This window comes from Loxodonta africana, chromosome 16, assembly GCF_030014295.1.
Source record: "Loxodonta africana isolate mLoxAfr1 chromosome 16, mLoxAfr1.hap2, whole genome shotgun sequence".
NCBI classification, from domain to species: Eukaryota; Metazoa; Chordata; class Mammalia; order Proboscidea; family Elephantidae; genus Loxodonta; species Loxodonta africana.
In genome coordinates, this window is record NC_087357.1 from 22,099,097 (window position 1) to 22,126,626 (window position 27,530).

The window sequence follows — 27,530 nt, forward strand, 5'->3', positions numbered from 1 at the left end:
AAATTGGAGAAGCTAGACTATATGAAGAAGAAACATGGCATCAGGATTGGAGGAAGACTCATTAACAACCTGTGTTATGCAGATGATACAACTTTGCTTGCTGAAAGGGAAGAGGGCTTGAAGCGTTTACTGATGAAGATCAAAGACCACAGCTTTCAGTATGGACTGCACCTCAACATAAAGAAAACAAAAATCCTCACAACTGGACCAATAAGCAACATCATGATAAATGGAGAAAATACTGAAGTTGTCAAGGGTTTCATTTTCCTTGGATCCACAATCAATGCTTATGGAAGTAAAAATAGCAGTCGACAAATCAAACGATGTATTGCACTGGGCAAATTTGCTGCAAAACACCTCTTTAACGTGTTAAAAAGCAAAGATGTCACTTTGTGGACTAAGGTGCACCTGACCCAAGCTATGGTATTTTCAATTGCCTCATATGCATGCAAAAGCTGGACAATGAATAAGGAAGACCAAAGAAGAATTGATGCCTTTGAATTATGGTGTTGGTGAAGAATATTGAATATACCATGGAATTCCAGAAGAATGAACAAATCCTTCTCGGAAGAAGTACAGCCAGAATGCTCCTTAGAAGCAAGGATGGCGAGACTTCGTTTTGTGTACTTTGGACATGTTATCAGGAGTCAATTTCCAACTTGTAGTGACCCCATATGACAGAATCGAATGGCTCCATAGAGTTTCCTAGGCTATAATCTTTATGGAAGCAGATCGCCAGGTCTTTCTCCCATTGAGCTGCTGGGTGGGTTAGGAACCACAAAACCTTTTGATTAGCAGCCAAGCTCTTAACTGTTGTGCCACCAGGGCTTCCTCTTAATGAGGTATTTAAAGGATGCCAGAACAGATAGAGGTTGGGGGTGGAAACATGCAACAAACAAATGAGCAAAATCCCTCAGATGTAAGGGTAAACTGGTAGACGGTCAGGGGGAGAATCCCAAATGCTTCCCTGGGCTTCAGTAGTTGCTCCAGGAATTGCATCCTATGCTTAAAGTTGAGAAGGCCGACTTAAGAAGTTAAGAGTCTTCTATTTTGGTCTTATACTTTCTTCCTGAGACAACTGCCGTGTCCTGCTCTGACTGCCCTAAGTTTCTCCTGCAAGGGCTTATGTCAAGCAGTAATTATATTTCCAGGGTGGCGGAGCCTCTTTTCTCCAGCCTTGTGTCTCAACAAAGAATCTAAATCATTCCATTATAGCACAACAATGGATCCTCACACTAGTCACGCAATTTGTTTTAATTATGTAAATCACTTCATTCTCTTTTGAAATATCTGCATGGAGCTGCAAGTCACTGTAGGTCAAAATAGGATGTGGACTATGTGGAGTAGGGAAAGAGAGGGACTGGGAGCAGCCTGGCTTTGTCCTGGTGGTCACCTGTTGCATGGAGTTGGGATGAGAGAGAACACTGGGGCACAGAAGTCCCAGGAAAGAAATCAGGATATGCAAGGGGGAGGTAATGTGGGATTGCTTCTCCTTGCCACCCCAGTGTACGTGGCACAAGGCATGGTGATGTGCTTTATCTGAGCTTCTTGGGGAGATCAGGACCCAACAGACACCACATCCTCATTCTACCAGACACTGCCTCACCCCTTTGAGAGATTCAGTAAAAAGAGAGCCAAGAGTCACCCAAACAATGTGCCTGATAAGACTATTCCTGAGAAGGGGCTGAGTGCCCAGAACATTCTTTACAGCACCTTATCGTGCCCTGTGTGGAATCTGTTTAAAATAAGTTGGTTAAATGCCCTATTAATATTCAAATAATTTTTTAAATTGTTATTTTTTCATTGCAGCTAAGAGAACTGGGAGAATGCAATGAAAAAGGAAGAGAACGGAGGAAGAAAGGAAGGAGGAAGGAAGAAAGAGGACAGATGAAGGAAGGAAGGAAGGAAGCAAGCTAGGAAGCTACCTTTAGTTAAATACCTTCAAACACATTTAACATTAGGGGCTATTTCCTCTCACTGTCTCGTCATGCTCCACATTTTTTGTTACTACTTGATGCCTCCTTGTTTCCAGAAGCAGGACAAATACATTTTGTAAAACACACAGGAATGGTTTCTCTACATGTGTTTATAATCTGATACCTTTTACTATATAAAAAACCAAACCTGTTGCCATTGAGTCAATTCCAACTCACAGCAACCCTATAGGACAGAGTAGAAGTGCCCCACAGGTGTCCAAAGAAGTGGCTGGTAGATTTGAACTGCCGACCATTTGGTTAGCAGTTGGGCTCTTCACCACTGCGTCACCAGAACTCCTTTACTATAAACTCAGTACTGAATGGGCACATATTTACTTTTCGGTACTAAACCTGCAATTAGGGTTTGCTGCCCCCAGGTAAACAAGGGACCTGGGGAGCCAGGACAGCCAAATGGTCTGGGGTCAGACTGTTAGGTGCTGTTGAGTCAGTTCCGATTCAGAATGAAACACTGCCCTGTCGTATGCCATCCTCACAATTGTGGAGTCAGGCTGCCTGGGTTCAAATCCCAGAATCCACACTTACTAGTTGTATGACTTTGGGCAAGTTATTAACATTTTGGAACTTTAGTTTTACCATCTGTAAAAGACGATAAAAGCACTTACCCCAAAGGTTGTTGTGAGAATTAAAATTAACACATAAAAAGAGCTTAGCATAGGGCTTGACATATAAAAAATATATATATATAAATATAATAGCACTCATTAAATATTAGTTACTATTATTAACTCCAAAAACAAAAATCCTCACTACTTGACAAATAAGCAGCATCATGGTAAACAGAGAAAAGATTGTGGTTGTCAAGGATTTCATTTTACTTGGATCCACAATCAACACCCATGGAAGCAGCAGTCAAGAAATCAAAAGATGCACTGCAGTGGGCAAATTGGCTGCAAAAGACTTCTTTAAAGTGTTGAAAAGTAAAGACGTCACCTCGAGGACTAAGGTGCGCCTGACCCAAGCCATGGTGTTTTCAGTTGCCTCATATGCATGCGAAAGCTGGACAATGAACAACGCAGGCTGATGAAGAACTGATGCCTTTGAATTGTGGTGTTGGCGAAGAATATTGAACATACCATGGACTGCCAAAAGCATGAACAAATCTGTCCTGGAAGAAGTACAACCAGAATGCTCCTTAGAAGCAAGGATGGCAAGAGCACGTCTCACATACTCTGGACACTTTATCAGGAGGGAATAGTCCCTGAAGAAGGACATCACGTTTGGTAAAGTAGAAGGTCAGTGAAAAAAGAAGAAGACCCACAACGAGATGGATTGACACAGTGGCTGCAATAATGGACTCAAGCATAGGAACAATTGTGAGGATGGCGCAGGATTGGGCAGTGTTTCGTTCTGTTGTGCACAGGGTTGCTATGAGTCGGAACCAACTTGACGGCACCTAACAACATTACTGTAATTATTATTATAATATGGTTTGAAAAGTAAGGTTTAAACTACAGATTGGGCAACTGATGGAAAACTGCATCTCTGATCATTTCTCTTTTAAAGAGTAAAATTTATATGCCTAAGAAATTAGCTCTGCTTTAAAGGATATGTAATATAGATGGAGCAAGATTTAAAGAAGTAACACCTGAGTGCCTGCTGCTACACCTTTCTCACTAAACTGGTATGGATCTTGTCCTGTTTGACATTTTCCTTTTCTGGCTTCAAAGAAAGAAATCCTTGGCTTCCATCTCTTATCCACTTTGCCTGCCACTAAGCCATTCTCACAGTTTCTTAAAATACTTACTAACACTTAGAATACTTACACTATCTTAAGTTTCCTTTCTCCTCAACTACTTAAGGAAAGGGCTTATGAAGAAGCATGTAGGACATGTTTTCCAGCATCCTTGCTAAAATTCACCCTTTCCTCTTGTCCTGTGGCTGGAATCAAATGAGAGGTCTTAGTCCTATGAACTATAGGATCCTCTGACCATTTTCTGTTAAGCAGAAGCAAGTATTTTTCTTTCCCCTTTCAAGGGCACTAATACTTCATTCTTTCCAATGGGAATCTGGTTCCTTATTTTCCTACTGACCATTAATTTGAATGCAGTGGTTTTCCTCTTCAGGTGAGGTTGCTGGGAGCAACCAGCAGGTAAGAATCAGATACCTAGTGCTTGCAGAAACAGCCTCTCTCTTCCAACTATTAAACTTAATATTATATTTGAACCTAAGTTTATAAATCAGCTTTCAGTAGAACTCAGCAAGATTTATAAATAGAAATTTAAAGTAATTTTGTAATAACGATTCTTTAAGAAGAACTAACCTCCACTGAGTAAGCTTTTCATTATTTAAGTATAGTTTACATACTTGGTGCATTGCTTACAGTCAATTTTTAACTTCAGTTTTTGTTTCTTTCTATGCAGCACCCTCCTTATTGCCTAAGCCTTCTTCTTAAGATTAACTTTGTCAAATTTTTTCAATACTCTTCAACATGTCCTACTACATCTATATGGTCTGGCCCTAGCTACCAGCTCTGCCTCATCTCATCCTACTTTCCTACTTATCTCTCTTCTCTAGACACATTGGCCTCACTTCTGGTCCTGTTCATCTTCCCTCCCGCCACATGGCTTGTGCACAAGCTCTGTTCTCTGACTGGAGCATCTACCAATGCCTTCATACCTCAGCTCAAGCGTCACTTCCTCAGGAAGCCTGCCTTGGCCTCCCTGTCACGGTGAAATCTCTAGACCAGAGGTTCTCAATATATGGTCTCTGGACCGGCAGCACCAGCATCACCTGGGGACTTGCTAGAAATACAAATTACTAGGCCCTAAAAAAAAAAAAAAAAAAATTTTTTTTTTTTTTTACCCCAGACCTACTGAATCAGAAACTCTGGGATGGGGACAATCTGTTTTAACAAGTTTCTAGGGGGTTCTGATGAAACTGAAAGTTTGAGAACCACTTGCCTATTACATAGTCCTATTGCAACAGGAAGGTCCCTGGGAGATGCAGATGGTTTGCTCTAGACTGCTAACATAAAAGTTGGTGGTTCGAGCCCAGCCACCAGTGCTACATGAGAAAGGCCTGGCAATCTCCTTTCATAAAGATTACCGCCAATAAAATGCTATGGAGCAGTTCTACTCAGTAACACATTGGGATGCCATGAGTCGGAATCTACTTGATAGCAATGAGTTCCTTGTTCCAGGAAGCTCTTCTTCATGGCATTCACTACAATTACATAATTACATTTGTGTGATTATTTGATTAAGATGTATTTCCTCTTGTACATTCCCTGAGGGCAGCAACTATGACTTTTTTGCTCACCACTGTTTCCCCAGCACCAAATGCTTAGCATATATCATGTGCACAATAAATATTTTTCAATCAATTAAAAATGAGCAAATATATAGAGGAATCCCGGTGGTCATGGTCCCCAAAACTTCTGTTGGCCCAGGACAGGAACCACTCCTGAGGACAACTCGTCAGACATGGAAGGGACTGGACAATGGGTTGGAGAGACATGCTGATGAAGAGTGAGCTACTTGTATCAGGTGGACACTTGAGACTGTGTTGGCATCTCCTGTCTGGAGGGGAGATAGGAGGGTAGAGAGGGTTGGAAGCTGGCAAAATTGTCACGAAAGGACAGACTGGAAGGGCTGACTCATTAGGGGGAGAGTAAGTGGGAGTATGGAGTAAGGTGTAATAAGCTTATATGTGACGGACTGATTTGATTTGTAAACGTTCACTTAAAGTTCCATAAAAATTATTTTAAAAAAAGCAAATATAAAATTTAAAAGGACAAATATTAAAAAAAAATAGGTTAAAGATATAAGTAGGTACTGGACAGGAGGCTGGCTGTTGGAACTCACCCAGAGTAGAACTGCGCTCCAGAGTTTTCATGGCTGTGACCTTTTGGAAGCAGATCACTAGGTATTTCTTTTGAAGCTCCTATTGGTGGATTCGAAAAACCAACCTCTTGGATAGTGGCCCAGCCCTTGACCGTTTGTGCCACCAGGGACATATAATTTTTTAGGGCATATTTTATTATTTTTTTTTAATTTAAGAGTAAAATGGCTTTATAGAATGCTCAGGGAAATGCAACAGCTTTTTCATCCTTACATGTTTCCTCCCAGTCTTTTTATGTGCATACGTGTTCCATTTCGTTTCAGCTTTTTCACTCCAACATGCATTTCATGTGCACTTTCTGTGTATATTACAAGTAACATATCATCTTGATACCTATCATTTTAAGTTCCTGAATAAAGTTCCATGCAATTAAAGAGTTAAAAAAAAAAAAAGGTGTAAGCAGGTAATTTACAAAAGAAGGAACAGAAGCGGCAAACATTTCAGTATGCCTATCCTCAACTATTAAACAAAGGAACAGGTAAAACAATGTATGGCCCTTGTTCCCTGCCCCTATGCTTACCAGGTCAGCAAAGATTAGAAGGAATTATCACACTCAGAAGGGGCATGAGCATGACAGTGATTGTGGGAATGCAGTTTACACAGCTCTTCGGGAGTGCAGTATGGCATTATTTTCAAAACGTGAAATGGCCCAGCAATGCCACCTTTAGTCATTAACTCGAAGGCTATATTAGTCCAAGTGCACACAGGTGTATGTATGTGCAAGGGTGGACATTGTATAACCCTGCCGATGGCTATCATTTTGTAAATGCTCATCAATAGCTTGGTATAAGCACACTGTGGTGTCTTCATGACTCTGAACACCATGCAGCGGATAACAATGCTGATGCCGAGATGTAGTAACTCATACGGAAAAATGATCACGATGCTCAGTAAAATGCAAAAAGCTCAATTATTTAAGAGTTTCTATCTATTTATGTATCTATCCAGAGAAAAATGCCGAGATCTATATTCAACAAAAGGTTATTAATGGTGTGATTGTAGGTGATCTTTATTTTCTTTGCATTTTCCCATAATTTTCTAATTTTTTCTAATACATTACTCTATATAAAAATTAAAACATAATATTAAAAAAAACCCAGTTTAGCTTAAGCAAAATATAACTAGGAAAGTGAACTACTTTGTGGAAAGAAAAAAAGAAAAGAAAGAAAGCAACCCAGCTTCCTAGAATTCTCAAAGTAGGGCTCCTTCGCATTCATTATTCACTGTTCTGGATTAACGATGCCCCAAGTCCTCTCCTTTCCCACAGCCAGTCCAGAATTGCCTGCAGCTGGCTACAGTGACCCACACAGCAAGCACTACAGGCACTGATTAGTATTAAGTAGCTGGTGACTGATAGCCTGCATGCAAACCGCGTCTAAGAATTTCTGGCACAGAAGAGGAAAAATTCCTAACCTTAACTAAGAATTCCATGGACAATAAGCGGCCATCCCCATGTGGCCGGTTGTGTGTCAGTCTATCAGGAACCTCGAGATAACTCCCAAGGATGACGAAAATGCTGCCACTGGCAGACAGAACTGCAACTAAGCAAAATCTTTCATTCCACCTCTTTCCTTTTCTCTCCTTGACACCATACAAAGTCTTGGCATGCTGTTTTCCAGAAAAAGTGCCGTGGGGTTAGTCAAATGGATAAGCCCATTGGGATTTGGTGATGGCCAATATACTGACATCTGACTGACACCCAGCTCATCACATGTTCTTGGTATCACCTGGCAGTAAGTGGTGTAAGAGTGAGGCTGGAGGTCAGAGCTAGAAACTCAGGGGCCTTGTAGCATGTTTTAATAAAACAACACCTGAGAGCTATATGAGGCTAAGGTTTAAACACAAAATAGGTTCTAAACAAAGAGAACATGTATCAATATAACGCACACACAAGGCTATAAGTTTTCATAACTCATGTGTCCTGCCTGCCACCAGACCATTAAATTCTTGAAGCCATAAGCAGGGCAACATGTTCTTAGTACAAACAGGCAGAAAGAGGAGTTAGAACTCAATTCAACTTCTTCACCTCAGCGCGGGTGGGGTGTGTAAAATTAAGCCTAGACGTGAGGCTTGTAACAGAGGCCAGTGGGTACATTTTTAGTCTACTAAGAGGCCACATGCTCAGTCATTCATTCTCTACTGACCAAAGTGGCACCACTAATGGGTTTCTGAGCCCAGTGCCAGGTGGCAGGGGCTGTGTGGGTACAGAGGTTATAGTGCCTAAGGGCAGGGACTGAGGCTATGCAAAAACTTCCTCCAGCTTTGACTCTTCCTTTTTGTTTTTTTCCAACTAGTCTTGCCCCAGATCTTTTGGTTGTGATGAGCTGGATGAGTGAGATTTAAATGTCTTGATCCACAGCATGGGTGAGACATATGGTCCTGAACCCGAAGTGAACCGCCCAGCAGTTAAACCAACCCCAGGGAGGAACTAGGGGTGAAAATAAACCACATTTTCAACAGAAACTGTTCATTTCAGGCAACAGTGACAGCCTCATATTCAAGAAGTCCATTCCAGGTAGATATTAAAGAGAAATTGGTATATCGCAAGCTCAAGACTGCATATCCCTTGCATAATTACAATGACCTGCAGTCCTTTTTAAAGACCAAGTTAGCTGATTAAAATTAGTCCCATTGAAGTTACATATACTAATGCAAATCTCCTGCCCAAATATGCTCGCAGAACCTATGTTTAAATACAGACTTGGAAAATTCAGAAAGCAATTACTTCCTATATCTGGCCAAAGCCCTTTCAAATTCACTTGAAGAGGCTGTAACTGTGGCTCCTGCTCCAATGAGGAGAAGCTTCCTCTTTGTGTTTCTGGGTTGCTACGTGCATTCCATTTTAGGAAAAAATAAGTCTCAGCCTAGTTTTGTCCAACTTCGTTGTTGATTTCACTTTTTGTTCTCTCTTGGCCCCCACCATTTATACCTTGCAGCTGTAGAGTTGCATCTGGAACTCTGGCTGTAGTATGATCGGCTCTTGCATCCCCTGTGAGAGGGACTCCAGAGAACGTGCCTGGAGCCCTTAAAGCTGTATGAACAAGGACCTGCGGCATCTATAACACAGGCACTTGGCCACTCCTCGGCTGAAATCACACAACCCACCCAGCACTGAAACTTTCCAATCCATTTTATTTACAAGAGACTTTAAATAAAATCCAGTAAATAAAACCTTAATGTACCCAGTGTAACAAATGTCAAAGAACAGCCATTTAACTTCTTTGAGGCGGAAGACAGTAGAAAGTATAATACTGTCCAGGACTGCAGTAAATCAGTTCATTGTAAAAGAGTTTATTGAGATCACTGAGGAGATACCCAGAAAACAAAGTAAGTTTCTTATAGGATGAACTAAATTGTTACATGTCTATAGATATACAAATATAGATGGGTATATGCATTTAACAGGAAACCCTGGTGGCCTAGTGGTTAAGAGTTCAGCTGCTAACCAAAAGGTCAGTGGTTCAAATCCACCTGGGGCTCCTTAGAAACTATGGAGCAGTTCTACTGTCTTACAGGGTCACTATGAGTCAGAATCGACTGGACGGCAACAGGTTTTATACATTTAATCATTTTGACTCACATAAATATATGCATTGTATGGAATTATATATGTATATATGCGTGTGTGTATGTGTGTGTATATATACACACACACATACGTGGAGACTCTGGTGGCGTAGTGGTTAAGAGCTACAGCTGCTAACCAAAAGGTCGGCAGTTGGAATCCACCAGGCGCTCCTTGGAAACCTTATGGGGCAGTTCTACTCTCTCCTATAAGGTTGCCATGAGTCGGAATCGATGGTAAGTTTTTTACAGAGAGAGAGAGAGAGGGAGACTGTGTGTAAAACCTGGAATCTGTGTAAGGCAGAAACCTGTCAGAGGAGGAAAACTCAAATATTTTCCACTAAAACTATAGAAAAGCGATAAACTGTACCCTGTCCAAGGCAGAAAACTCGCAAGGAGCTGGAAAAACAAGGCAGTACCTTTGAATTTTGGCTCTTAAAAGTTTCACTACACACACACACACACACACACAATATGTATACCGGGAGAGTCACCAGCACCAACACACACACACACACAATATGTATACCGGGAGAGTCACCAGCACCAACACTGGTAATAAATACAGCAACAGCACCAACAGTATTGAAATTCAGTTGTGTAGAATCTAACTTGTTTTTCTAGTTTGGAGGATTAAAACTGGATTTCAACCTAGAGGTAACATATTGCTCTGACATTAAGAATAACGTCAGGCTGTGTAAATATTTTTTTAAAACAAAATGTGGCATCATTAGTTAGAGTAAGACATAACCATTATGTTTAAGGAAAGAAAGCCTTTATTTGTTCCCTATACAATCATAACTCAATCAACCAAATAAGGCTTCCCCCACCACGCTGCCATTATAATGGGAGTTTTGTGTAAGCTCTGTTTGTACAAAAGCCTGACGATATAGTCTTGAGGGTAATCCTAAAGCTGTTAGGCCTAAATTAAAACAAATCTTACGGGCACATCTGTGTTTTTAAGACAGCTCTATTTAAGAGGGCCATGCCGATTAGACCAGCAGATAAGCCCCACACAATCTAAGGGTGAGCACTTCAGCAAACACCGGCATGGCACTGAAATTTTCTAGCTTTTCATCTCACAGAAGAGCAAAGATCTTGCGATTACTCTGTTAAAAAGCAGCTGATTCCTCAAGACACGTAGTCAGTCATGGTATGCGTGAATCTGATCAATAGGCTGACTTTTTTTTTTTAATTATTTAAAATTTATTGAAGCCTGTTTTATGGCTCAGGATATGGTTAATCTTGGTAAATGTTACACGTATACTTGAAAAATATGGATTTTTTTTTTTTAGTTTAATATAGAGATCTTCAAATGTAAATAGGTCACTGCTATGCATTTAATTGTGTCCTCCCAAACCCCCAAAATATGTGTTGGAATCCTAACCCCATACCTGTGGATATAATGCTATTTGGAAATAGGGCTTTATTTTTTATGTTAATGAGGCCGGAGCAGTGTAGGGTGTGTCCTAAACCTAATCACTTCTGAGTTATACCGAGAGCAGATTAGACCCAGAAGAAAGCACAAAAGGAGAATGACTTTATCTTTTTTTATACTGAAAAAAAAAAAAAAAAAAAAAACCCAAACGTGAATGTTCACATGTAAAATTGATTCAATTATCACAAAAATAGTGCAGGACAGATAAGGAAAGGAACCGTGCCCTATTTCTGCACTCTTAAATCAAATGTGCACTTCATCAATATTGCAGATCAACAAATGTCTGGATTGTTTTCCAACTCTTTGGTTTTTCTTAAAATAAAATCTCATCCCTGCCTCTGCCCCAATACACACATGCTGATACTTAACATTCCACAAACACAGGCACTGTGATGAATCTCGACACCATGTTTTAACATTTTAGAACAGATAAAATTTTAGATTTACGATAGAGAAAACGAATATATAAAATTTTAGAATAGTTTGAAATCATTCACACATCTATTGCCACCTCCCTAGGGTCTATTTCTTCCTGTGGACTTATACATAGTTCTCCTTGTTTATATCTTTATTATCCTCCTTCTTTATTTCTGGCTTGTTCCAAGTTGGGCTTATATGGCTCCATTATTCTTCGCGCTGCTCTCCACAGACCAAGCGGACCCATCACTTCTTCGAAGGGCATCCTTGTTTGTTCTGCTTGGCTTCAGCATCCGCATTCAATCACCAAGGGCTTTAAGAATACTTGGGGTTAGACCTGGAAATGCACCCTAAGTGTTCTGATCCAGGCCGACTCTAAACAGTGAGGAAATGGAGCCATTAGTGGCAATGGGAGGTTAGCGGGGCCTGAGGACAGGTGGGAGCGTCCGTGGGTGTAGAAAAGCACGCAGTTCCTTTGAATCTGCTTCTTGAACCAGTAAAACAAAATTCCTTCATACTTTGTGTAGGTTTTATGGTTGGCTGGGAGGATTCCCTGAATTCAAATGGCTCTTTGCAAGCCTGAGACTGGAGAAAAGAAACCTCTTTGAAAAGCGTTTTGCAGTTGAACTGTGTCCGTTGTCTGTTTCCAACAAAAATACCTTCTAACACAGTGTCACCGTGCGTTGGTTCAGCAGTGCATGTGAACGAATACACTTAATACACTGGGGGAAATAAGAAATGGATTTTATTAAGTTTATTAGCAGCTAAAAACATGATACTTCAGCAGTGAGAGGAAAGTTATTCACCCACACAATTTGAGTGGAATGAACATTTGGCTCTAACTACAACTAATATGTGAAACCTGAAATCTAGTTTTCCATCTAAAGACCTTTGGGGTCCATTTTTACGCTACCTTGATCAAACCAGGAATTAAAGTTCGAGCTGGCTCCCTCCAGTCTTGGAGGGTACTGGTATTTCTCCAGCCACACCTCTTCGCATCAGCATTTCCTCTGGCTTATCTTTTCCTCCCACCTTAGCTTAAAACTTGGCTCCCAACCAAGGATGCACTGCTACCAATCAAAATGCCTGTAGAGGGTAGCCAGCAGGGCTTGGGAAGAAGAGTGGGCACCGGCTGAAGAGACGAGAGCAGACTTGCAGGGTGGCTGATCTCTGAGGTCACTTTTACCAAACAGGGTTGGACTGGTGAGCTCAGTTCTAGCCAAGATTATTAAAGGCATGAGAGAGGTCACCTGCGGCTCAGGTTTTAAAGGGAAATGCTATTTATAACAGTAATAAAAACCATCAAAATTTTTGTTGAGAACAGGTTGTGGGCTGGGCTAAGCACCTTATTTAATCCTCACTAACGCTCTTGGAGGGATGTTCTAGTACCGTCGTCCTTTTACAGGTGAGGGAACAGGTTCTTTAAGCAAAGCGACTTTCCCATGGCCACGCAGTGGGCAGTGGCAGGGTCAAGATCTGTACCCATAGATTCTTTCTGCCCTGGAGTCCTTGCTCTTAACAGTTATGCTGCCCAGCATCCCAGCGGCTGTCAGTGCTTCCTCCTGCATCGTTGTGTCTTGGACCACCTGCACTGGAACCACCTAGGGATGTTTTTAAAAATGCAGATTCCTAGACTTTGCCCCACAGGTTCTAATTTATCAGGTCTGGATGAGGTCCAGGAATTTGTCTTTTTAATCACTGAACTAGAGCTTAACATGTGTTGTAGACATGGGTGATGGAGGCCCCCAAGCTTGAGTTGGCAAAGAAAAAGAGGTACTCCTTATAGATGCTCAGAAGAAAGTGTAAGCTGGGGACTTCAAGACGATCCGCAACAATACAGGACTCTATACAGCCACACAGCCCAGTTCCACCTCCTGTATGATGCCTTCTTGTTCATTCCAATCCATGGTGAGCCCCTATTCTCCAGATTGACTCAGCTCCAGTGTGGACCCCACAATTATCCTCTGTCTGGTGTTATAAAGCTTTTCTGCCCCAGAGAGTTTCCAAGGAGCGCCTGGTGGATTTGAACTGTCAACCTTTTGGTTAGCAGCTGTAGCACCTAACCACTACGCCACCAGGATTTCTGTTTTACAGGTAGTTATTCAACAAATGCTACCTGTAATAACTGTAAGTATATGAAAGAGGTGATGATTTGTATTTACATACAGAGATGCTAAGAGTGATGTCATTTATAATGGTGAAAAACTGCAAACAAACAAGATGGCCGGCAGTTCAGGATCTGTTAAATTTTGCACATTCTAAACAATGGTTTGAAGTGTATTTAATGATACGGAAAATGCTTACAATATGTCGAATGGAAAAAGTAGACAATAATTCTATTTATACGATTTTGCAACAAACAAAAATAAAAACAAAAGATTGGGAGAAAAAATAGCCAACTATTAGAGTGGGCATCATCGGGTGGTGGGAGGACAGACGATTTTTATCTTCTTTTTAAATTTTTCTCTGTGTTACTAATTTTCAACAATAAACACACATTATTTTCATACTAAAACAACAACAAAAACCCAAACCGGTTGCCACTGAGTCGCTTCTAACTGATGGATACCTCACGCGTGTCAGAGTAGAACTGTGCTCTAAAAGGTTTTCAATGGCTGTGACCTTCCGAAAGTGAACTGCCAGGTCTTCCTTCCGAGGTGCTTCTAAAGATGTCATTAAAAATAATAGCAGCAAAGCGAAACTATAGCATAAGAGAGGTACTGTGCTTTTCTTCAAAGAGTTTAAAATCTAGTACAGGAAATGAGCAGATTTTGTCTGCAGTAGTTACTCCTGCCCAGTGTTCTCACTGCCTCGGCCTTGACCTTCCTGCTCTCAGCACTCATCATGTGGCACTCTCACCCTCAGCACTAAGGCTGTGGCTTTACTGTCTCCCTGTCAGGTGGTGAGGGCAGGCGCTGTGTCCTCCTTGGTCACCCTGTACCCATAACACCTAGCAGAGCACCTATACGTGACTGGCTCTCCATAAATATTTGTTGCATACATGAATGCATGAACGAATGAATGCCTATGTTCTCCCTTTCTCAACTAAGCTAATGGCACCTAGAGAGCAGAGCTCATATCCTAGGTCATATTTCTGCATTTCCCTCAACACCGGCATTGGGCATATAGTAGATATAGTAGGCGCTTACTAAAGACTTGCCTTGCTGATGGAGAACACAGCAAAAGGAAGGATGCCAGCTGAAAGGAGCCAGCCTCCTGATGCCTCTCCCAGCATGCAGGCAGGACTCCAGTGCTGGCTGGAGCCAGCCCACCTCGCTGTAAATGTTGCGCAGAACTGAATAGCTTATTTTGTTTGCTGAGAGAAGCAACTAGGTAGCCCTGAATCTTTATCTGCCAAAGCAGTCATGCCTTAACACACTGCTCCGCCCCACCCCTTTTGGAAGAAGATTGATAAGCATAATGATGATGTTTTAACGAGCTTAATTGCACATTCCTTATGTTCTTGCAGAGTTGCCAGCCAGCTACTTCAACATCCAGCAGTTTACTTGTAATAACTTTTCCCCCTTTCTCTATGCCAGGGAGCATAATTATTCTTGCGGTAATCCATAGCTCGGCTCGCTCTCTCTCCCTCCTCCCCTCCACTCTCTCTTTTTCTTGCTACGTTCCCACCCCCTTTCTGGGAATTACTCTAAATGGGTATCTTTGAAAGGAGGGTGGCAGGCTGCTTTTGGTACAGTACTTACCAAGAAACCTTTCATCAAAGCAGCCCTTGTGAGCATGCTCTGGCCCCGAGCCAATCAGATCATCTCGCTGTCTGTTCCTGAAGAAAATCTGACCCTGGTATGCAAGTCAGGCCAGACGCTGCAGACAGGCTGACTGCACTCCTAGGCCAACCTGTCTTGCTGACTGAAAAAATGCTGAAGGGAAAATTACCTGTTTGGCTCCAGACTGAATTAACTTTTTTTTTTTTAATACATATACACAAGTCTGTTTATTCTTTTTTGTTTAAAAGCGTTTGCCTATCTAATATATTCATTAATGTTATCTGGTCAGTACTTGAAACATTTTGAAATATGTGCAAATGCAATAAGGGTACAGGGCCTGGAGGCAAAATAAGATGAATTTTCTAATTAAATGACAGAAAACTGTCTTGGGATTAACGAATGGTGGGTTTGTAATCTGTTTATGGGCGCTACTCGGGCAGGGACATTCGGTCAATGTACAGGCCCTGGTGGGTTATAAGGGTCTGGATGCCAAATATTCCCACCCTACCACTACCTTTCTCAAACTTCACTCAACCTCATGTTGAATATTCAAGGTGGAGAGGGTGGCCCCAGCTGTGGAGGACACTGGCCCCTCTTGAAACAGCACTGGGCTCTGTTCACCTCCTGGGAGCCTGACTTTCTCAAGCAGGCATCTTTCTGCCATGGGTGCTAAAGACTTGCCACAAAAAGGTAAATAAATCCATCTTCTGAGCGGAGTCTCGGTAACATTTTACCTTCTCTTCAACCCCTGCCCCTGAATCATCTTATGAATACATTTTTGACATGTTTAGACAATTTCGGAAAAAGATCAGTGTCATGGATTGAATTATGTCCCCCCCCAAAATGTATCAGCTTGGTTGGGCCATGTGTGGTTGCCCTCCATTTTGTGATTTTCCTTACGTATTATAAATCATAATCTTTGCATGTAGTTAAAAGGATTAGGTTGGGATTGTAACATGACCCTTACTCAGGTCACTTCCATGATCTAAGGTAAAGGGAGCTTCCCTGGGGTGTGGCCTGTACCACCTTTTATCTCTTAAGAGATAAATGGAAAGAGAAGCAGCAGAGAGTTGGGGACCTCATACCACCAAGAAAGCAGCACCAGGAGCAGACTGAAGACAAGGACCTTCCTCCAGAGCTGACAGAGACAAGGCCTTCCCCTAGAGCCTGTGCCCTCGATTTGGACTTGTAACCTACTAGACTGTGAGAAAATAAATTTCTCTTTGTTAAAGCCATCCACCTGTGGTATTTCTGTTATGGCAGCACTAGACAACTAAGACAGTGCTAACTGAAAGGTTGGTGGTTCGAACCCTATAGTTCATATTTGAGAAAAAATGATTAACACATTTCCTCTCACCTCGGCCTGTTCTACGAGGGAAGTGGTGGTTCAGTGCTAGAATTCTTGCCTTTCATGCAGGAGACTTGGGTTCAATCCTTAGCCAAGGAACCTCATGCACAGCTACCACCCGTCTGGCAGTGGAGGCCTGGATGTTGCTATGATGCTCAACAGATTTAGACTACGATGGACTAGGAAGAAAGGCCTGGCAATCTACTTCCAAAAATCAATCAGTGAAAACCCTATGAATTACAATGGTCTGATCCACAACCAATTATGCAGAGGGTGCAGGACCAGGCAGCATTTTGTTCTGTTGTGAATGGGGTTGCCATGAGTCAAGGCCAACCTGATGGCAGCTAATAACAGACCTATTTTAAATTGTTGCCTTCTTCCTCCTTTGAAAACCCCAGGCTGTGGATCCTGCATGGAGTTCCTGGGTGGCATGAACAGTTAAGTGCTCGGCTGCTAACTGAAAGGTCAGTGGCTTGAACCTACCCAGAGGCACCTCGGAAGAAAGGGCTGGCAATCTGGTTCCGAAAAGGTCACTGTCATGAAAACCCTATAAGTGCAGTTATACTCTGCAACACATGGGGTTGCCAGGAGTCAGAATCAACTCGATGGCAACAGGTTTTGTTTTTTATTGGATTCTGCACACATGGTGTTTCCCTGCGTGCCAGCCACTGGTCATTAGCCAGAGCACCAAGGCAGAGAAAACATGGCCTTTGTTCTCAAGGAGGGGGTCTGGACACCTCAGGTACTCTTCTCATGGTGATTTCTTCTGCTCCTGGTATCTTCAGAATCAGTTAGAATGCTTACAAAATAATAACAACTTCATATCACTAAAGTGTTAACAGTGAAGCAATGTATAGATGATGGAATCATGGTGCCATGTATTTTTTCTTTGTACTCTCAGAATTCCCCAAATATCTACAGTGGACTTTTACTTCTATAAATATAAAATATGCTACTAAAAAGAACCTTCTTGGGAGCACCAAATAGGCACATTCTTGAATTCTACAGAGAATGCACTTAAGGACAATTGGCCGGGCAGTAGCTAATAATGGCAGAAGTGAGTCTGAATCAAGAGGGGGGGATTTTAGTGAGCAGGGCACAACTTGAGAATCACAGCTGGCTTGGACTCAGTTCCTGGGGTGTTAAATCAAGTAATAATGAAAATATGACTGTGTTTTACATAGGAGATTTCATAACTTCCTGAGAAGTAAACAGTCCCTTCCCCCTTGGTCGTCCTCCACTCCCGTTTTTCAAGGAACGTCTAATCCTTGCTTTTGGCCCAACGTTTTCTTTGTCTACAGAAGTGCAACGCTGTCAATAGAACGCGAGTCCTATTTTCTCTGGTGGTCCAGCTTACACATTTATGTAATAACAGGGGCTATATCAAGTCACATGAAGGTGTACATGCATCAGATGTCTGTCTCCCTGTCTCCCACCTGTGCTGAGTATACTGTCCTTGTTCTGTTTTTAGACTTGTCCCTGGGAAGGATTCGTTGAAATTTTCTCTCTGTTGGTTTGATTCACTTTGATCTAAACGGTTGCTTCCTGGGAGGGTTTTTTTCTCTCTTTTACAAGCCCCACAGAGTCATGGATATATGCTGAAATTGAGGCTTTCCCATCTATGAGAGAAAGAAATACCAAATTCTTTTCATATAAATACATTCACAGAGAAGAATCCTACTCCGCTCTGGGCTACTTCAACTCTGGGTAGAAGTCGGCAGAACATAAATCTGAAAAAAAATTCTATTGGTGCCCTTGCCCGGACTCTTTTCCCGTACTAGGAGAAAACAGCTAATTTTCATCACCGAATTGCATAATGGAATGGCCTGTGAAAAAAAAAATGATGGAAAAAATTCTTTGCAAATAGTGCACGGCGTGCTATAAAACTCTCAGATTTAGTAATGATAGGTTTGGTCTCAAGAGCAAACAATTACCCTGGAAGTAAACTGCTGACTTTTTAACACAGAATAAACTCTTTCTAGGATTTGCATACTGTCTACTATTCTGGAAACAGTAATTCTAAAACAAACAAACAAACGAACAAACAACCTCAGTCTCCTTCCAGAGCTGAGGAAAGTGACTTGGGGACATCAGTTCTTTCTCGTTTTAGGATTAAGGCTTTTACTATTATTATGTTTTCTATCCAAAAGAGTGAAGCTTCTTGGTTATTTCTCTCATGTATATAAACCTGGCAAAAGAATTCTTTCTGCAAAAATAAATCGTTGAGTTTAACAGTTGATAATACAATAAGGCATTTTGTATGTTTTAAACAGAATGGCCCTGTGTCACCATCTTCGTAGGGCAGTGTCTACTTCATGTAATCTGATACCTGGTGGCACAGTGGTTAAAGCAATTGACTGCTAACTGAAAGGTCAGTGGTTCAAAACCACCAGTAGCTCTGCAGGAGAAAGATGTGGCAGTCTGCTTCCGTAGAGATTGACAGCCCTGGAAACCCTATGGGGTCACTATAAGTTGAAATTGACTCGACAGAAGTAGTTGGGTTTTGGCTTCCTTTTAAAAGGTGATTTTCTAATCCATAACTACATCCAACTTAATTTTTACTTTTGTCAAAGTTTTAAGCAAAATACACATATATATCAGGAAAAAAAATCTTTTTTAGGCCACATATCTTACTTATTAATTTGAAAAATATGGTTTCAGGGTCCACTAACTATAGACCTTTGTCATACAAAAAAAAAAAAGTAATTAGGAAAAAGAAAGTCCATGTGAGTGAATGGAAGGACCAAAATGAAGCCACAGGAGACTGCCAAGGTACTCTAACGCGCAGGAAATGAATTTTAAGGAGTTTAACAGCAGAACCCCAGCCGGGCACTATAGTATCCCCTCCCCGCCCAATATGCTGATACTGTAGCTGGAGAGCGTGATACCAGAAACAAGCCCAGTGTTTACTTTTTCTAAGTAAACACAGGAGATATTGAGTCTGAAAGCTATTCTTCATGTACCCAAAGCAAGTGGGCCCTGTAAAACCTTGGCTGCCACAGTAGAGGAGAATAGGTATTTTTATCGGGTATATTCCAAAGCTGCTTCCAAAAAGATTTTTCAAATAGTTCAAAGGTCAGAAAGTGTTAGGCCAAGAGAAATGCAGTAGATGAAATCCGCTAGTTACTCTTCCAGCAGTTTCAGCTGGTGAGACGAAGACTCCTCTGTAATTACGGTATCAGCTCTGCTTCAGAGTAGTCAATAGTGTAATTAAAACAGCACGAAGGAGAAAGAGACACAGAGGAGGATCAGAGGACAAAATGTAACCAGCATAACAACAAAGGAGGAGGCTCTGGTCAGAGCCAGGTGGGACTCTGCCCCAGGTGCTCCTGACCATGGGGCTTCAGGACGGCTTAGTGGGGGGAACTGGAAATGAACATCTACAACCTATTCATAACTGCATACTACCACGGCTTCTCTATACCTGTTTTCGGTTGATAGGTGTTTATGTTTTTTTATGTATAGTAAATTGGAGCCCTGGTGGTGCAGTGGTTAAGAGCTACAGCTGCTAACCAAAAGGTCCGTAGTTTGAGTCTACCAGCCGCTCCTTAGAAACCCTATGGGGCAGTTCTACTCTGTCCTATGGGGTCGCTATGAGTTGGAACTGAATCGATGGTACGATGTATGGTAATTTCCATGACTTTGATTCTTCTCAATCTGAGAGGAGAAATCTGCTGTTCTCTCAAAATCCTGAGATAAAAGAACCCTTTAGTCGTTAAAGAGATGTACCTAAACATTTGCAGTCACCCTTGTGGTACCTGTTGGAGAAGACTAAGTAAGTTGTAGCCATTAGAAAAAGCTGCCAGACCTTTTCTACTCAACCATCATGAAAACTTACCGCCGAGCAAAGGAGGTATGGGCTGCTCTATTTAAATACCTCAAAGTGATTGTACAGCCAACGAGAGAAGCTACAGAGCAACGCTTACCTATGTGGTCTTAAATCCATCCTTTCCTGCGGCTTGCTTTTTGCATTATTCTCAAATGCAGAACCTCTAGGATGGCACTGGGGAGACCCACATTCTTATTCCACTTCCTTTTAAGGGAGAGACGAATGCTTTTAGCCCTTTTATTGTTCCTATTGACAAAAGTCACCATAATTGCCTTCGATGAGACTACAGATTTTACAAGAAATGGACAATATTTTAAATAACATCTAAAATGCTCACCCATGATACCCAGCAAGGTGGTGAATAGTTTGTTTTACAATTGCTCCACCCTACCTCTCAGGGACCACAAGATGATAAATAAAACAATGCCTCTAACTGCCCTTGAGTTATTTAGAAGAGAATGCTCTGTAAGTCCAAGGTATGGTATGATTTCTCTGCTTCTACAAACACATTTACAGCATTTGCAGGGATAATTTATGTCTGCTCCACAGCCCCTTCACCACATATCAGTCTCTCTCTTCACCTCTTAAAATGTTTTTAATATTCTCTCAAGATGTATAACTTACTGCCACATATAAAAATTGCTTAATGCTAATAAAACTGCAAAAGGCTTTGCCATAACATTTTCAATCACACTCTTAAATGCAATTAATGAAATGAATGAGATCAAAGAAATAGTTCCTAGAATTCAGCCTAGGTGTATCTTTCAGCAAAACATCCATGTGTTCCAACAGGAAGCAACTGGGCTAAAAGTTCTTAAAGCAAAGATCTGTGGTCAAGAGGATGTCTACTGGAAATGTTTATGTACAACCAATCAGGCTTTATTTTGGTGATGCGGTTAATCAGACTCTAGGAGATCACCCCGGGAAAACAGCGGTTGGACAGAAAGCAGTCGTTGGCCAGAAGGCAGTGGTTGACCAGCTGATGTTTAAAACGAGGATGTGGAGGTCACAGAGGTATCAGCAGACCACAAAGCCTTGGGCTACTTTTGCTGCCTTCCATCCACCCTTCCCCTTAAGGTGCAGGCTACGTTGCTGGCTATTCTTTTCCCTCTCTAGGCTGCCCTTGATGATCATCACCGATAGATTTCAACCAGATACCAGTGCTTATGGGAAAAAAAGAACCTGGTGCTTCCAGGGCTGGCTCTACACAGAGCCAGCCTGGCCCAAAGTCTTACTACTTAGTGGATGGAGAGCAATGCCCCTAGACAGTCACCGCTTAAAACTGGTACTTGGTAGGAATGATCCTTAACCTGCTTGGGGTTTGGCCATCTACCTTTGGCAACTCCACAGTACTGGAATTAGCTTTTTTCATAAACAATGCAGAAATGCAGTGTGTATTGTTTGGCTAGGCTGGCATTTTAAAAAAGCTTGGATTGAATAGTCTTAGATAGGACACACACTTTGGTTCATCCCAGGCCACATAACTTCCTGTTAGGTAACATCTGGCCAGCCTTGCACCCCATGCATACATTACCAACGTGGCACCCACAGGCATCTGACCTGTGGTCTAGAAGCAAAGATACATCTTGCAGAGTCTTTTCTTAGAAATTACTGAATTTCGCTGTCTTCCTCTATCTGATCAGCTAACCAGCAGGGAGTTAATTATTGAGCACCTACTGTGTGCCAGGCAATGCTGGATGCTGGGGCCACAGAGATGGCAGGGGCCCGCTCTCTGCCCTCCATAAGCTTGCTTTCTCTAATACATGCCCTAGTATGTTAGTGCTTCCTCTGTAGAACACAGACCACATTCCCCGCAAAGCTTTCTTCAGTCCTGGCCCAGGAAGTGATCACAATGTTAATTCTTTTCTCTACATTCAAAAGAAAAGCTCTTTACACTAAATACCAGCTTAAGCATGGACATTATTCTCTAGGGCTATAACACCCTCAATATCCACACGTACAGTCAGACAGATAAAAGAGGAGAAAAACAACCCGAATCTAAGAGGGAAAATAAAAAGAAAAGAACAAAACACATATTCATATATACACTCTCAAAAATAGGGGAAAACCAACTGGGAAACTTTCCTTTTCTCCTTGGATGTCTATTTTAAAAATCCCAAGCGAGACGTGTGTCTATGGAAACCTTCGTTATCTCAAAGATAGTGAGGTACTAAAGGCCGTTGTTACCATGGAACAAGCAGTATTTGCTTTTTTATTCTATTGCACAATATCTAATTACAGAGACCCTGATAAAATTACACATTCCTAAGCACAAATTAAGGCCATCCTACGGGAGCCTTCATGTACATACTTTATTTGTCAAATTTCATTAAAAAAAAAAAAATCAGGGGTGACTCTGCAGAATCTTCAGGATAAGCAGCACCCCCTCTAACCAGACTCAGCTCCCGCAGAGATGGAATTCTCTCAAACTTCCAGTTGGGCTGCAGACTCTCCTAAGTGAAAGGTGGGGCTCACTTAGTTTATTCTCCCACTAAAACTTAAATTGAAATCCTAAAGCTCTTTCTTCCATTGAGCACATATTCAAAAATCAGTCTCTTTGTTTCCTCCAAAAATAACAACAATATAAGATTCTCCATCAATTTAATAGCATGGAAGGCTGAGCTGCTCTTTTGAAAACGTAACATCTTACAAATACAGTTGATACTTTCCTCATTTCTCTCCATGGAAACCACTAGCCTGAAGTTAAGAGGTCTGCTTCCACCCATGTTTTTATACTTTTAACTATGTATTTTTTTAATTATTATTATTTAAAAATTTTTTCTATTACAGTGAAAGTATACACAGGCATAGATATACCATTTCAACAATTTCCACATGTACAATTCAATGACATTGGTTATTGGTTACATTCTACAGCTTGTACTACCATTCTAGCCATGCTTTTCCAAGTTATACCACCACCATTATCTTAGTCTCACTGCCCCCTAAACTTTCCATCCAACCTTTTGAGTTGCCGTTGTCAATTTGATCTTACATAGATAATTCTTTAAAAGAGGATGATGCTCAAAACAGATGTACTTTACTAATTAAAATAAGCTATTTTTTTTTCTTTTTGTTCAAAGAAGACTTAAGGGGATAATTTTGGTTTAAGGTCACCTTTACTACCTATTTATGTATTTATATACATATGTACTACTTTGTTTTTTTTAACATAATATTCTTTATGTAGCATTTTGCAAATTATCTTTTGACTAAACGTAATAGTTTCAAGATGCGTGTGTGTGTGTGTGTGATTCATTGATTTTAACTGCTGTATAATGTTTGCACCGACTCTTCTACTGAAGGACATTTATGTTGCTTCCACATTTCTGCTCTTACACTGTTGTCAGGAACATCCTAGCGCATGCCCCCTCATCAACACCTGCAAGGATTTTTCTTGAACTCTTCAAACTAGGGTATAGCTAAGTTTATGAGAACCAGTTTCTGAATTCCCAACTTCCATATATATTATTTGCTAGAGCCAACCTTCTGAGGTCCATGCCTGTGATTCCAGGCCAGGTCTTTGACCCCTCCCTTTCCGTACTGTCTCCTCCCACTTTACTAAGCTGCTTTGCCCTGGGTGTAAAACCTCCACGTTGTTGTTAGATGCCATGGAGTCAATTTTTGACTCACAGTGACTCCATGCGACATAGTAGAACTGCCCCATAGGATTTTCTTGGTGGTAATCTTTATGGAAGCAGGTTGGCAGGTCTTTCTTCTGTAGTGCTGCTGGGTGGGTCCAAATCGGTAACATTTGGTTAGCAACGGAGCACTTAACCATTGCACCACCAGGGCTCCTTAAAACCTCCATTAAAAAATAAAATAAAATAGCAACAACAAAAAAAAACCCCATACCGGTTGTCATTGTTCAATTCTGGCTCCTAACGACCCTGTAAGACACAGAAGAACTGCCCCATAGAGTTTTCAATGCTGTAATCTTTACGGAAGCAGACTGTCACATCTTTCTCCTGAGCAGCTGGTGGGTTCCAACTGCCAACCTTTTGGTTAGCAGTTGAATGCTTCATCACTGTGCTACCAGGGCTCCTTAAAACCTCCATAGTGCCAAATACAGGGACAATGGCCGTAAGGAGCTACTCTTTTAATCAAGGAGCACAAATCCAAGCTAGAGCTGTGTGCCTCTCTCTGTCTTACATTTACTTCTGCCAAAGGTGAAGGCTGGTGTTCACCCTGGGTTGGGACAGTCTGAATTCAGACATATTGTAGAGACAGGTGGTGCAAGTGATGACAATTTTCGTCTACTGGAAATTTAATGACTTCACCTTTTCCATCCCCTAACCTACTTTCAAAGGCTGTACTTTTCCTGAGAGAAAGTCTCAGGAGAACAAAGCAGAGTGAGTGTTGTATGAAGTACTGATGACGGCAGCACCTTCTCTCACCCATGTGACAAATTTGCAGAGGCTTGAGGCACTATACATCTATCTAAGCCCTCCCCACTAGCTACCACCTACTTTAGAAATTAGAATTCAGAAGTGACATGGTTGTCCTGGGGACATGTACTAACACATTTATTTAAATTGGAAAAATGAAGTCAGACTCATTCTGTCAGAAAATGAGTCTACTTTGGTTGCTTTGTTTGACAAAGAGGACTGATTTTACCAATTGGATTATACAGTGGACATTTTCCATAATTTGAATGAGCTAAATCTGTAGGGTTGTAGGGATCAATAAATATTTTGCTCCCCCCACCCCAACATCCTTATGTTTGATTCTGCTGTTGTTTGGTGTCGACGAGTCGATTTTGACTCATAGCGATCCCATATGACAGAGTAGAACTGTCCTATAAGGTTTTCTAGGGCAGAGCTGCCGGGTTGGTTTGTACCACCAATCTTTTGGTTAGCAGCCAAGTGCTTAAGTGTTATACTACCAGGGCTCGTTGTTTTATTCTAGGCACCCAAAAAGAAAAAAAAAAAAAAAGATAGGTGGTAAGGGTGCTTGGGGCAGATGATCAAGTGAGCCTTTGTTTGCTTTACAAACATGACAAAGGGACATTTGGAGAATGTCTTATTGCACGCCCCCTCTTATGGGAATAATCAGGAAGGCAAGGTGGAGCCGCGAGCAGGGAGACGGGAAGACTATGCAGGTGGACCCCTCCGTCTAGAACACATGGATAAGAGCGCAGCTTCTAAGTCTGGCTGCCTGGTTCAAATCTGGCCTCCCCCACTTGTTGGCCGTGTGACTGGGCTGGGTCAGTAACTGAATCTCGCTGAGCCTCGTTTTCTTCATTTGAAATGGAAACAGCCTCATAGGGTTCTTGCGAGGATGAAATAAGATAAGCAATACAAACATACTCAGTACAGGGAGCACAGTAAGGACAAAACTATTATTAATATATTTTTTATCACAGGACCTTATATTTTGGGCATACTAGAAAGGGATTCTGTTGACTCATTTAGCAGGAAAATCTAGCAGATAAGAAGTCAAATCCATCAGTCACGATAGCAGTAAATGTAGAGTTTTCTTTCTCCTGAGGAATTTTCTCCATTATAAAATGGAAAGCCAAATCAACTTTTCTCAGTTAATTTTGGCCTGAGAGGTGCACTTAGGACCCTCAACATTTGCCTTCCTGGTCAAGCTTATCAGTTCACGCTTGTTAGTGTGAAAAACTCCTTTCCTATCACTGCTTCTGCCACTTCCCTTATCCTGTCTTTCTTCTGGAACAAGTGGACTTGCAAGATACTTCACTCCCTGTTTTGGCAAACACACTCGTTCTGTGAGAGAGAGTTCCGCCCATGTGTACAAGCCTGGGTTTATCAGCGAGAAAGCCTTTCTTCTGCGGGTGTCAGGGCACTGAAAGCAGGGCCTTGCTGGCTGTCCCTCTCTATTTGGGCGTGCCCCACCATTTCCGAACTGTGGCTCTTAAGGGACACCAGCATGAACCTCAGAGGACTGTACTATATTTAGCTGGGTGAGGAGCTAAATATGGTTGAGGAGAGACAGTGAGCTTGCTTTAGTACAGAGTTATTGGGAGAACTTTGAAATTCCATATTGTGATAAAATTTATTTCAAATCGAAGCTAAATTCCAGATTCTTAAGGGATTTTAGTTCAAGGGTGCTCAGGGACACAGCAAATATCCTTTGAGATTTGATGCCCACTTTTCATGTAGCAAATGTTGATCAATGGCTATATGCTGAACACTAAGCTGGGATAAACTGGAGCCCTGGTGGCACAGTGGTTAAGAATCTGGCTGCTAACCTAAAAGTTGGCAGTTCAAATCCACCACCCACTCCTTGGAAATCTATGGGGCAGTTATACTCTGCCCCATAGGGCTGCTATAGTTGGAATTGACTCAATGGGCAACAGGTTTGGTTTTTTAAGCTGAAATAAGGAAGGGAACAGTTTTGTGAAATAAGATACAAATTAATATAATAGTAGTTAAGAGCTTGGTCTCTAAAGCCATGGTTCAAATTCCTACTCTGTCACTTGCTACCTAAGTGGCATTGGGCAAAGTTTCTAAAACCTTTCACAGGAAACCAAAGGCAGGTTTCCTAGAAATTCAATGTAGCATCTCAGCTCCCTTACAGCCTCAGGGTCTCTCACTTGTCTGAGTTCCTCCTAAAGCCCTGGGAGAGGCCCTAGCAATGCGTCCACTTGGTCAGTTGGTTTTGTAAAATTTGTGAAAATAAGATATATTAAAGGCAATCCACTAGAATTACTTTCTACTTTCTGCTCTAACTTCCCTTGTATTGGGAAGCACTGGGATGGCTGTGGGCATTTTGGGGGTCCAGTTAGGTGGAATTTGGGTTAAGGATACTTTACTTTGGATGCAGTGAGGTGTGTTTACATGATCCAAAGCTGTTTCTATGTTTAGTTAAATTACTGCTATTGCCCTGGCCTGGGAAAGGCCAACTCATCTAGTGTTGGGACAGGAAGGTATAGTACAGAGCCACCCTGGGAAGTCAACACATCTTAGAGCACCCAGCACTTGGAATTATGTGGATGGTAGAGAAAACAATGTACGGAGCCAGAAGCTAGTCTGGGGAGAAAAAGCTTTCAAATTCTACTGCTGATATATTTAAAAAAAAAAAAAAAAGATGTTTTTCTTTGACAGCAATCTTAAAAATTTACATGACAAGACTAATATATGTGCTATGAGGCTAAAAGAAGCTTTAAAATCTCTGAATGATGGGTTGAAGTAAGAACTCAACAGTGAATGACTCTGACGTGGTTCTTATTTCCAAGAGGCTCTTAGTTCAGTTGAGGAGGGGGACTGACAAAGAGTTATCGGACAATGTTGAAAGTGCTATTAGTTGAACCGGACACCATTTGGGGCAAGCCATGGAAGGCTCTGAAGGAAGCCCTCTCGGAAGCTGAAGCTTTAGCTTAAAAAGCATTACCAGGCAGAGAAGAGAG

At 41.6% G+C, this 27,530-nt stretch overlaps 1 protein-coding gene across 8 annotated transcripts in view; it reads right to left on the bottom strand.

Moving 5' to 3' along the window:
- VTI1A (vesicle transport through interaction with t-SNAREs 1A) overlaps positions 1–27,530 on the bottom strand; it is a 373,592-nt gene that overhangs the window by 46,647 nt on the left and 299,415 nt on the right. Inside the window, exon 9 of one of the 8 annotated variants that reach the window (XM_023546734.2) lies at positions 10,990–11,978. The exons of the other annotated variants lie outside the window; for them this stretch is intronic. Within the exon in view, the coding sequence (XP_023402502.2) occupies positions 11,945–11,978 (34 nt within the window). The 3' untranslated portion in view covers positions 10,990–11,944. Of the gene's footprint in view, positions 1–10,989; positions 11,979–27,530 lie in introns of those variants that run through there. 8 annotated transcript variants of the gene reach the window in all.